The sequence below is a fragment of the Equus przewalskii genome, chromosome 14, assembly GCF_037783145.1.
Source record: "Equus przewalskii isolate Varuska chromosome 14, EquPr2, whole genome shotgun sequence".
NCBI lineage: Eukaryota > Metazoa > Chordata > Mammalia > Perissodactyla > Equidae > Equus > Equus przewalskii.
This window is the reverse complement of record NC_091844.1, coordinates 14,772,301-14,785,362: the sequence shown is the minus strand read 5'-3', so window position 1 is coordinate 14,785,362 and position 13,062 is coordinate 14,772,301. Positions and strand designations below refer to the sequence as shown.

The window sequence follows — 13,062 nt, the reverse complement described above, 5'->3', positions numbered from 1 at the left end:
AGAACTAACAGAGCATACATTCTTGCTTTCAGACATACCAATTTTATTTTGAGGCCATGTGAATTTGCATCTCTATACTAGTATCGTGACTAATTAAAGCAGCAATTTTGGGGGGAATTTATTTATATTCATTTGATCTGAGCTGGAAATATTTCATTTACTAGGAAAGCAGCATTAAAACCACAATGATTTCTTTGCAGCCAAATAGATTAAAAGATGGAAAAGCTCCTCTCTCCATTATATACAAATTCTCAGTACCTCTTGAAAGTCATCCATTCCTGAAAAGGCATTAGGACCTTTATTGGCTCTTCCTCCACGGTCCTTGCGTTTGATTTTCTTCGGCAAACCACGTCCACGACAAACATTAAAACTTTTAACCCTCTGGTCAATACCTAAAAAAGTTAAAATGTACTCAAATAGTATAGAAAAACAGCACACCTGTCAGCCTATTGGTTTATAGGGAATAGCATATTTTAAATAGTCTATAATGTACAGTGTATTCCCTCTAGATTCAACGAAAAAATTAATTCAATCTTTACATTTCACTTCCTGGGTACTGCTTCTTATTCTTTTGTTTCTTAAGGGATGTTAACAACATAAGGAAGGCAAAGAACAAGAATATACATGGTTGGAGAAGTCAAATCTAGTTTTATTCTCTTCAGTTTTCCTTAGAATAAAAAATTAACAGTGTTTTCTTTTTTTTAAAGAGAATTAAATATTAGATTCATCTCTAAGGAAAACACTATAGGTATTAGTGGTTAATTTGTAGCAAATTGAGTTTCTACTGATAATTCTGAGTAGATACCATATATCTCCAAGTAAAAGGTATACTTGTTTTTTAGTTTTGAAAAACCTGATATTTAAAATATCTAAAAAGATATTCAAATTACAAAAATTATATATTAGGGTAGTAAGTTACAATATAAAGAGATTTCTCATTTTACCAAAGTCATATTGAACTAATGAGTTTTCTAATGACCTTAAACCTACAAAACAGCCAATAAATAAGTGAAAAAAATGTTTTACTTCATTAAAAGAAATCAAAGAAATTAAAATTTAAAAAATAACACCAATTCTCACCTCAAAGAATAGTATCAGTAGGGATTTGAAGAAATTGGCACTTTCACACACTGGCAGGTGTGTTATAAATTGGTACATCACTTTTTTGGATATAAGTTGGTATGTATACAGATCAAAAATCTTCAAATGTGTGGCTATGTCTTTTGACTCAATTCTACATTTCAGGATTTATTCTTAAGAAAAAAGTTTGCCAAGATGTTTTCTGAGATATATATAAATATGCATGATTAATCACAGAATTAAAAGAAAAAACTGGGTGCAACTTAAATCTCAATTACCACCAAACAAATGTAACAATTTGTTAGACAAATTATGATATATCTATTTAATACTATGTAGGCATTAAAAGCTACTCATTAACATAAGAATGAGATACAATCTGTAGTTAAGAACAAAAAGCAAATTCCAATAGTATGTGCAGTTTTTTGTTAAAAAATAATTGTCAGAAAAATTCTGGAAGAATGTACAACAAAAATACTAACAGTAATTATCTCTGGGTTCAAAATATTTTTGTTTCATCTTTGATTTTTGCTGGGTTATCTTTTCTACACATAGAAAAAGTTTTCTGCATTTGACTGTATATTACTTTCATAATTCAGGGAGAAAAATGAACGTCAAAAATAACATGCAACACTTAATTCTTTAACAGAACAAAGAGGAAGAGCTTGAAAGGAAAAACTTCAGGTGGGAAGGTATGAGCAAGGCTTCTCCACATTCCCCTTATTCCGCAAGTGGAATGATCCCTGCCAGCACTATGTCTAGACTCCAGGAACAAACTTTCTGATTACAATAGCATCTGTATAGACAAATTCCTTTCTCTTTACTTCATCAAAGCCTAGATTCATATTTTTCAAAGGACTTCTACTAGGAAATCAAGAAAAAATAAAGTCATAGAAATAACCAAATTTACTCATTCCTTTTTTCAACAATTAAAGGATAGCTACATAGGGTTTGGGTGCTCACTAATTTGCCTCAGCCTCATCTTGCTCCAGTTTTCTCTTCTTTTTTTTTAATCAAAATAGAGTTGACATACAATGTTATATTAGTTTCAGGTGTACAACATAGTGATTCAACATTTATATACGTTATGAAGTGATCACTGAGATAAATCTAGTAACCATCTGTCACCATACAAAGGTATTAGACTAGCTCCAGTTTTCTTGAAGCAGTCATACTGACTGAACAATTCTTATGGTTGATTTGACCCTTCTGTGACCCAAAATTTCTATGGCAACCTGCCCTGGTCTCTTCAGGGACCATGTACCTCAATATAGAAGATGAATAGGTGATCACTCCATAAATTTTTTTTGATTATGTTCTTATTTCCAATCTTGAAGGATATGTCCACAATCCTAAATACACTTGCATAACAGAAACGATTGCCATTATTTTAAAGCCTAATAAAAGAACAGCTTCCCAGAATTCTGTCCTTATAGGTCTAAAATATAAAGTAATGTGTAGAGTAATAAAGACAACTGAAAAAGGTGGTTATTTTTTCAGCATACTGATATCATACAGAAGGGACAGGAAAACATATCAGGAAAGTTGTTTTACATTTTTATATACTTTTAAAATATCAGGATAGCTTTCTAATTCATATATTAAGATATCATACAGATTGAAATATTTATAGATTTTTTGCACTCAAAGACTACAAATAAAGCAAAAATAATTCAGGAACCACAAGAAGAAGCTCATCTTGAGTAAGGGCTAAGAAATTTAAGTTTTTACTCCATAGCTACCTGTTCTAATAAGGTTCTCATATTCAAAAATGGACTGAGAATTTCAAACTTACCTTGCTGAACTCCCTTCATTCTTTGTTTTTTCCCTGATTCTTTAGAAAATGATGATCCTAAAGCAGTATTTGAGGTTTCTTTAGCTTGTCTGTATTGTTTCAGCTGACTGGCAAAATCTTCCTCTGTTTCCTGACCATAGTTACCAAAATTGTCATCACTGTAGTTACCGAAGTTGTCATCACTGTAGGTACTGTACTCATCATATTCTTTACTTTTAAATTTTTTGTTATGTTGACTCTTCTTTGATGTTATGTAACTTCCTGATATATGTCCACGCTAAGTGAAAATGGATAATCATTATCAGGATTTTTCAGTTATATATAGGAATTAACAGTAACACAGAACATCTTTTTTCTCCCAGAAAGTTGGAAGAAAAAAGAGAAAAAAAGACAGTTATTAGTTCTGTCTCTTGGTTAGTACTTATCTTTGATACTATTTAAAAAAAAACAGCTAAACGCTATCCTGATATTACTAAACATTACAATGTTCATAGATCCTTGCTGGTGGGTGTTTGGTTCACTTTTTATTTTCCATGTCCCATGCTTCTTGTTTTCCATGTCCCATAACTCAATATTTGTACACACAGGAATACTTAAAAATTCATACCATCTTACATGAATTCCTTCTCCAAAAAACTGAGAAGATCTTTTTGAAAATAAGGAAAAGATAGTAAAATAGCTTGGGGTGGGGTAGAAAAATATATATATTCTCCTAACACTGAAAAATTCCCAAATAACATGTTAAGCATGTTATATATTTTTTAAAACTATATGTGTAGAAAATTTTATAAAAAGAAAATGTTTACATCTGAGGTCTAACAAAAAAACAGAGATTTCTCTAATAGTGAAAAACATCTATTAAATAAACTGCTCATGAGGAACTACTTATTACAGTATACATTAATAATTTTACAGCTTCTTTACTAAAGCATGTGAAAACAAAGAATATACTTTAGTCCCAGAAGTTTATTTAATGATAGTATTCAAAGCTATCTCTATTTACGGAAATATTTTTATTAGTTCTATCATCTCTTCTGTCAATTTTTTTTATAAGAAAGCAAGACAAAGGTGCACAGAATTACAACTTGAGGATCCAGAAAAACCCAGACCATGACTCATATTCAGCTTAGTACATTTTCAATGTGATATAAAAATTCTGCCCTGGCATAATACCAACATGTATATGTGTTTTTAAAAAAATGCAGAGAAATATTAAGATCTTCTCAGTAATTATATAATAGAGGGGAAAAAAACAACTAAAGCAATCAAGAAAATCAAGTAGCTCATCAAAATTTTAAATTTTGAAGACATTGTATTAGATTTCTGATTTGTTTTAAGCTGTATTTTTAAAGTGTATAACTGTTCTCAGTCGCTCTTCAGAAATTCAGATGATTTACAACTGTAGCCAAAAGGCAGAGTTTCTGACATTTTTTAAAAAGCCACTATGAAAATAAAACAAAAAATAACTGCTTAGGTTAAGTTGAAGATTAATTAGTTGAATGGTACTTACATTTACTCTTATAAAAATGTGACTATATTAATACTTCGATGATATATTTCAATGCTTCATGACTAAAGAATTACTCTGTTAATGCGAGAGCACGAATTTTTCTCTGGAGATTAGATGCTTGTCATAAAAGCTTTTAATTCTTAATATTAATTCAATTCTCTGATTTTTCACAGCCTTTACAAAAATAATCTCCATATTCCTACCCTTTTAAATACAATTATCCCTAAACTTTCAGTTTACCCCTTCCCAAGTTTTCCCAACTCCAAAAATTCCTCGTAGCCCTCTACTGATGCAAACCTCTCACCTCAGGGCTCCTTCTGCACTCAAAGACTCTAATGTGGCCTACTGAGGAGTTTAGTGTTTGGATCAGATCACCACCCATGTGGTGCAAGCTCTCCAGAAAGCCCTAAATGAACGACGGGTTATAGAGCAGCCCCAGCTCGCTAGGCTAGGAGAATATCTCCTTTTGCTTCACATGTCCATCATTTGGAATGAACAAAAGATATTCATCATCAAGGATCTACCAAGTATTTTTTAAAGCCTTCCTGAGAGAAGATGAAAGAAATGAAGAAGACTATAAATTGTACCAAAGGATATAGTTTCTCTAATCACTTTGCTGACTGATTATTAGGCTATATACCCTGCTAGAATGTCTGTGGGGGCAGGTTTGGTTTCTGTAAAACAGAAATTGGCTCCATGGCAACCACTGTAAATATAAAATAAGGGAACAGGAGACCCTAAACAAGGATGAGGAAAAGGGAAAATATAGTAAGTCCTCCAATTTAATAGCTAGAAGTTAATACTATATTCTATCTTTTGGTATTTTCAAAAGACAGTATGAGAATTTCAGCAGGGAACTAGAAACTATAAAAATTATTTTGAAGATTTGAAAAAGAAATAAGTTTCTAGAGGGGAAAATACACAAACTGAAATTAAGAACTTAATAAATGGGCTTAAAGGCAAATTAGATCCCTCTGCAGAGAAGAGAAGAGAGAGAAAGGATAAACCAAAGCACATGCTGTAAAACGTCAAGTGGAGAATCTGGGTGAAAGAGATACAGAAGTTCTTTGTACCATTCTTGCAACTTTTCTATAAGTCATTACGACAAAGTTAAAAATTACTAAAAGTAAGAGTGAAATAAACAATTTCCCAATAAATAAAAGCTATGAGAATTTATTGACAGCAAACCTGCACTACAAGTAATGCTAAATAAAGACTAAATGAAGTGCTTTAGGTTAAAAGAAAACAACGCTAGATTGACACTCAGATCTACACAAAGCAACAAAGAGCACTGAAAATGAAATGTGGGTAAACATAAAAGATCATTTTCTTAATTACTTTAACTGAATCTTAGAAACAAAAATAATTACATTGTATCTGTAAGGAGACACAGTAGTCAATATAATGACAGTAAAAACTATAATGTTTAAGAAAATAGGAATTACTTAAACAATGCACTGAATTGTTTAAACATACAAATGGATCCTGTCCTTCAGAGTAGCCCCCATAAAATGCTATGTATTTATTATAATACTTCTGCTACTGTTTTAAATATTCTGTATCTTCTCTTCTGGAGTTATTTTCAGTGACAGTTTATGAATTAAGAGCTTAGAGCCAGCCCAGATAGCCTAGTGGTTAAAGTTCAGCACTTGCTGCTTTGGTGGCCTGGGTTCACTTCCCAGTCACGGAACTACACCACCCCTCTGTCAGTTGCCATGCTGTGGTGGCAGCTCATATAGAAGAACAAGAACGACTTACAACTAGAATATACAACCACGTACTGGTGCTTTGGGAAGGGGAAAAAAAAAGAGGGTATGAATTAAGAGGTTAAAAATCTCACTACTTGCTATTTTCAACTGCCTAGTTATCTAAAATAGTAATGCCCACCTGTACCTTTTTTCATTCATTGGAAGAATCTCCAAATGACTTTTGACTATTTCCCTTTTTTTTTTTAAGATTGGTACCTGAGCTAACACCTGTTGCCAATGTTTTTTTTTTTCCTTTCTCCTCCTTCTCCTCAAAGTCTCCCAGTACATAGTTGTACATTCTGGTTGCAGGTCCTTCTAGTTGTGCTATGTGGGACAATGCCTCAGTATGACTTGATGAGCAGTGCTAGGTCCATGCCCAGGATCCAAACTGGTGAAACCCTGGGCTGCTGAAGTGGAATACATGAACTTAATCACTCAGGTATGGGGCCAGTCCTTACTTTTGACTATTTCTAAAAAATAAATCCAACTGCAAATGATGAAATTTAGGTACCACATCAGTGTCTGCCAAATTGAACCGGTTTAAAATTTTGTCATTAATTGTAAAAATAATTCTAGTGAATACTGTTAAAATGTTCTGAGAAATGGCAGCAACCACTAATTCCAAAATTACTAGACACACTGAATATATACATACATTCTAATATGCACCTAACTAGACAAAATTATTAACTAGAGTATAATTCTTTTCCGATTTTAAAATAAGACACTTTAATAAAACTTCATTTATTCAATGGTCACTTACCGAGCAACCTCAACTAAAAAGAATGCAGTAGGGAAACAGAAGGAACTCTAACAAACACAGTAATTTGGTTTCTAAACTCACAAGAGACTAGGAACACCAAATCAGGAAAAAGAAGAGAGCTCAGGTAGAAAAGCATATTGGCAGTTAGGCAGAAGCCAGAGCTCAGAAAGTCTAGAGTCCTTCTTAAAACTGGTAATTGTTAAAAAGAGGCTTCGAGGGTGGGCCTTGATCCAATCTGACTAGTGACCTTGTAAGAGGAAATCTGGACACACAGAGAGTCACCAGGGGTGTGTGAGCACAGAGGGATGACCATGTGAGGAGAAAGCAGTAAGAAGGTGGCCATCTACAAGCCAAGGAGAGAGGCCGAAACAGATCCTTCCCTTAAGGTCCTCAGAGGAAACAGACCCTGCTGGCACCCTGATCTTGGACTTCTAGCCTCCAGACTGTGAGAAAATAAATTTCTGTTGTTTAAGCCACCAGTCTGTGGTATTTTGTTACGACAGCCCTAGCAAACTAATACATGATATATTCTTTATTTTCAAAGTTTTAAAATTTGTAACATATGTCTTATAAAAACATTTTTTCAAAATATCTGAAGCAAATAATAAAATCAAAAGTTTTATTTTTCCCTTTAAAAGGCAATACCTCCAAACTACAATGAGATACCAATTCATACCCATTAGGAAAGCTATTGTTAAAAAAAATGAAAAATAAGTTTGGCAAGGATGTGAAAAAATCAGAAAACCTTATGCATCGTTAGTGGGAATGTAAAATAGTACAACTGTTTTGGTAAATAGTTGGTGGTTCCTCAGAAAGTTAAATACAGAATTACCATATGATCCACAATTCCACTCCTGGGTATATACCCAAAGAACTGAAAGCAGGGTCTCAAAGAGATACCTGTATACCAATGTTCATTTCAGCATTATTCACAATAGCCAAAAGGTGGAAGCAATCCAAGTGTCCACCAACAGTGGAATGGATAAACAAAATGCAGTATACACATATAATGGAATATTATTCAGCCTTAAAAAAGGAATGAAATTGTGACACATGCTACAACACAGATGAAACTTAAAAAAAACTGGTAAGTGGTAAGTTATATCATAACATAAAAAATGATATGTGAAATAAGCCAGATACAAAAGGATAAATACTGTATGATTCTACCTATATGAGGTACCTAGAATAGGCAGAAGCCCAGAGACAGAAAGTAGAATAGTGGTTTTTAGGGGCTAGGGGGCAGGGAAAAACAAGGTGTTATTGCTTAATGGGTACACAGCTTCTGTTTGGGATGATGAAAAATTTCTGCAAATGGATAGTGGTGATGGTTGAACAACATTGTGACCATACTTAACACCAGTGAATTGTACATTTAAAAATACTTAAAGTGGTAAATTTTACATTATGTTTATTTTATCACAATTTTTTTAAAAAGGTAATACCTGAGGAAATGGAATGTCATAATCCCTGTAGAAACCAGTTCTTTTCTTGTGGGAACTTTCTGTATGTTCAACATCTGAATCAAGGCTGTAGTCTGAACTATCATCACTAGATGGAGAATTATGCTAAAAGAAGAAAAAAACCAAACGTTACATTGCAAAAGGAAGAAAATTTAACTAGTAACTAGATAAGCTTGTTTTAGTCAAAGGTGCCAACCAGTAGATTATCTTATCCAGTAGGTTCTGAAGTATTAACTGAAAAATTCTTGCACCAAAGGCCACCACCACTCCAGCTTTTCTAAAAATTTTCTGAGGAAAAGAGTATCTTCTCCTCTTCTCAGGAACTTTAAGGGAGCATTTTCCTCTTCATCCCTTCAGCCCAAGGATTTCAAAGAGAAATACAGCACCTCTATGCTCTAGAATGATCTTAGATTTAAATTAATCTTAAAGGAAATAAAATTAGGTCCTTATCACCAAAGAGGGTCCAAGAACACGAGTAGAGTATGAAGTTATTTTACCTAAAATGGATTTAGAGTTCCTATTCTACTGCATAAATATCCTAAAGCTAAAAGATACCAAAAGATTCCAAATTATAATTATGAAACAAATCCAACCTACCAAACTGAACAAAAGTGAAACAGAAAGCACAAGTAACTGATAATGATTGATGAGTACCAAGAGTAAGCTTTTTCAAGTATGAGTGCAATTTCTAAAAACAGTCACCAAATCTCCTCCATCTAGTCAAAATAATTACCTTCCCAGGCTGAATACCCTCTTTAAAGAATTCTTAAAGCTCATGGGGCTGGCCCCATGGCCGAGTGGTTAAGTTCGTGCACTCCACTTCAGCGGCCCAGGGTTTCACCAGTTCAAATCCTGGGCACGGACATGGCATTACTCATCAGGTCATGCTGAGGTGGCATCCCACGTACCACAACTAGAAGGACCCACAATTAAAATACATACAACTATGCATTGGGGGGCTTTGGGGAGAAAAAGACAAAATAAAATCTTTAAAAAAAAAAAAGCCCACAACTAGAAGGACATGCAACTAAGATATACAACCGTGTATGGGGGGAGGTTGGGGAGATAAAGCAGAAAAAAAAAAAAAAAGGAAGATTGGCAACAGTTGTTAGCCCAGGTGCCAATCTTAAAAAAAATTTTTTTAAAAATCCTTTGAAAAAAAAAAAAGAACTCTTAAAGCTCTTAATGAAGACACTGGCTCTTTATTTTATCACACTTGCATTCCCAGCATCTAGGTCTAGAAGAAACTCAGTAATAAGTTTGCTGAACAAAATTTAACTCTGATGCTTTTTCAGTATGAGGATCTGTTTTCCTCTACACCATTCTTTTTTTTTTTTTTTGGCTGAGGAAGATTTGCACTGAGCTAACATCTGTGCCAATCTTCCTCTGCTTTTTTAGCATGTAGGCCACCAGCACAGCATGGCTGCTAACAGAGCAGTGTCAGTCTGCATCCAAGAAGCAAACTTGGGCTGCCAAAGTGGAGCAGGCAGAACTTAACCACTAGGCCAGAGGTAGGCCCTCCTCTACTCCATTCTTAAATGCTCTTTTAGGAGGACAAACTGTTGTCCTCCACTTTGTTCTTAAATGTGCTGGGGTTTAGTTTTGGGTGCTGTTATTTCTATTTTTGTTGATTTGATGGGTGATATGAAGAGATATGTTTACAATTATGCTATAAAATACTTTATAATGTTATCTAATCTTTGTTGGTTAGAGTTTGAAATAAATATTGTCCGTTTAAAAGTCAAGTTTGCTCAGTCACTAGCAGAAGTCAGCTCCAGCTCAAAGTAAAACGTTTCACTTGAAAAACACTAAAAGGATAAGACTTGCTTAAGAAGAAGCCAAAACAAAGACACTTGCTTTAGAAAGAACCATCAGAGAAGAGAGGGTTCTGTTTAAAGGAGAAGGTTCTTCAGGCTATTCCAAAAAAATGAGGCTAAAACATAGAGACTTTAAGAAACCATCAGGAAGGCTATCAACAAAAAAATATATATGTGGCTCACATATAGTAATGAGAAGTAGAGAGCATCATGGCAGAGTGAGCTGTTCCCTTAGTCTCTCCCCGCTAAGATACAATGAAAAGGACATTCATTAACCAACAGAGGACATCCACACAACACAACAGACATCTGAGACATCGACATAGCCAGACGTCTGAAAATGGGGTTATTGGATCACTGAGGAAGCAATGGAAGGAAGTAAGTGGATTTCCTCCCCTTCCCCTGTGGCAGCAATCTAGGGTGCGGGAACTCACGCAGCAGCTGGTGTGAGACTCTGAGAGGAGATGGGGAAAAGGCAGCCCTCCAAAGGAAAGCATTCACTCTTGGAGTTGCTTCCCAGCCTACTGGAATGCTCCACACTGAGGTGGCTCAGCCACCACAGAGGCCCCCCACCCCCTACCAAGCGAACCAGCCCAAGTGGGCTGCAGGTGAGTGCAGAATGGGACCACAGGTGGGCACCCCCTCCCCTCCATCATGCCTGGTGCACCAGCTCAGCTGGTTGGCCAGAGCAAGGGATCCCCACCAGAGTTCCTGCACCTGCATGTGTGAAGCAGCAGCGGCCAGATGCAGAGAGCCCTATCAGCACAACTCCAAACAGATGGGCACAACTGCCAGGGTTCACAGTGGGCTCAGAGAATACAGCTCCTGTCCCCCAACAGTGGTGGCAGGTGGAAAGCGTGACCAGATACTACCACTATGCACCAGGAAAGGTCCACTCCATCAAACAGCATGAAGAAATACATTAACACTCCAGACCAGAAGGAAAACAACAAGTGTCCCCAAACCAATCCTGAAGTCACAGAAATTTACAATGTAAACGAAAGAGAATTCAAAATAGTTTATCATAAAGAAACTCAATGAGTTACAAGAAAACTCAGAAAGTCAGTTCAACGAACTTAGGAATAAAATTAATGAGCAGAGGGAATTCTTCACAAAAGAGATTGAAACTCTAAAAAAAAAAAAAAAAACAGAAATGCTGGAGATGAAAAACACAATGATTGAGACAAAAAACAATCTAGAATCCTTAAAAAAAACAGCTGACGTTACACAGGTCAGAATTAGTAATTTAGAGGACAGAAATACAGAAATGTTTCAGGTGGAGAAGAGAGAACTAAACATAAAAAGAAAAGAAGAAATTCTCTCAGAAATATATGACTCAATTAGGAAATGCAACATAAGGATTATGGGTATTGCAGAGGGAGAAGGGAGGGAGAAAAGAGCAGAGAGCTTGTTCAAAGAAATAATAGTTGAGAATTTCCCAAACCTGGCGAAGGAGCTAGAATTACATGTAAAAGAAGCTAATAGAACTCCTAACTACACGAATGTAAAAACACCTTGTCCAAGGCATGTATTAGTAAAACCGGCAAAAGTCAATGACAAAGAAAAAATATTAAGGCAGCAAGGCAGAAGAAAATAACCCAGAACGGAACTCCTATCAGGCTTTCAGCAGATTTCTCAGCAGAAACCTTACAGGCTAGGAGAGAGGGGATTGATATATTCAAAATACTGAAAGACAAAAACTTCCAACCAAGAATATCCAGTGAAGCTTTTTAGTTTGATGTAGTCCCATTTGTTCATTTTGTCTTTTGTTTCCCTTGCCCGGTCAGACATGGGACTTGAAAATATGCTGCTCAGACCGGTGTCAAAGAGCATACTGTCTATGTTTTCTTCCAGAAGTTTCATGCTTTCAGGTCTTACAATCAAGTCTTGAATCCATTTTGAGTTGATTTTTGTGCATGGTGTAAGGGAATGGTCTACTTTCATTCTTTTGCATGTGGCTGTCCAGTTTTCCCAACATCATTTATTGAAGAGACTCTCCTTTCTCCATGGTATGCTCTTGGCTCCCTTGTCGAATATTAGCTGTCCATAAATGTGTGGGTTTACTTCTGGGCTCTCAATTCTTCTCTATTGATCTGTGTGTCTGTTTTTGCGCCAGTACCATGCCGTGTTGGTTACTATGGGTTTGTAGTATATTTTGAAACCAGGGAGTGTGATACCTCCAGCTTTGTTCTTTTTTCTCAGGAATCCATTGGCTATTTGGGGTCTTTTGATGTTCCATATAAATTTTAGGACTCTTTGTTCTATATCTGTGAAAAATCTTGTTGGAACTTTGATAGGGATTGTGTTGAATCTACAGATTGCTTTAGGAAGTACAGACATTTAACAATGTTAATTCTTCGAATCCAAGAGCATGGAATATCTTTCCATTTCTTTGTGTCTTCTTCGATTTCTTTCAACAATGTTTTATAGTTTTCGGTGTACAGATCTTTCACCTCTTTGGTTAAGTTTATTCCTAGGTATCTTATTCTTTTTGTTGCAACTGTAAATGGGATTGTATTCTTAATTTCTCTTTCTACTACTTCATTGTTAGTGTATAGAAACTAGAAACACAACCGATTTTGGTACGTTGATTTTGTATCCCACAACTTGACTGTATTCCTTTATTGTTTCTAAAAGTTTTTTAGTGGAATCCTTAGGGTTTTCTAGATATAAAATCATGTCATCTGCAAAGAGTGACAGTTTCACTTCTTCTTTTCCAATGTGGATCCTTTCTGCACAGCAAAGGAAACCACCAACAAAACAAAAAGACAAGCTAACATTTGGAAGAAGATATTTGCAAACCACATATCAGATAAGGGGTTAATATCCAAAATATACAAAGAACCAATACAGCTCAACAACAAAATACCAACAATCCAATTAGAA

General features: G+C 35.2%; 1 protein-coding gene across 5 annotated transcripts in view; it reads right to left on the bottom strand.

The window, feature by feature from the left end:
* ZC3H6 (zinc finger CCCH-type containing 6) overlaps window positions 1-13,062 on the bottom strand; it is a 68,379-nt gene that overhangs the window by 19,940 nt on the left and 35,377 nt on the right. For 3 of the 5 annotated variants that reach the window (XM_070573609.1, XM_070573612.1, XM_070573611.1), the window contains exons 3-5: window positions 8,342-8,464; window positions 2,876-3,152; window positions 259-392 (exon numbers count right to left, since the gene is read on the bottom strand). In XM_070573609.1, the coding sequence (XP_070429710.1) occupies window positions 259-392; window positions 2,876-3,152; window positions 8,342-8,464 (534 nt within the window). The remainder of the gene's footprint in view (window positions 1-258; window positions 393-2,875; window positions 3,153-8,341; window positions 8,465-13,062) is intronic. The other 2 variants (XM_070573610.1, XM_070573613.1) reach the window with 1 other exon arrangement.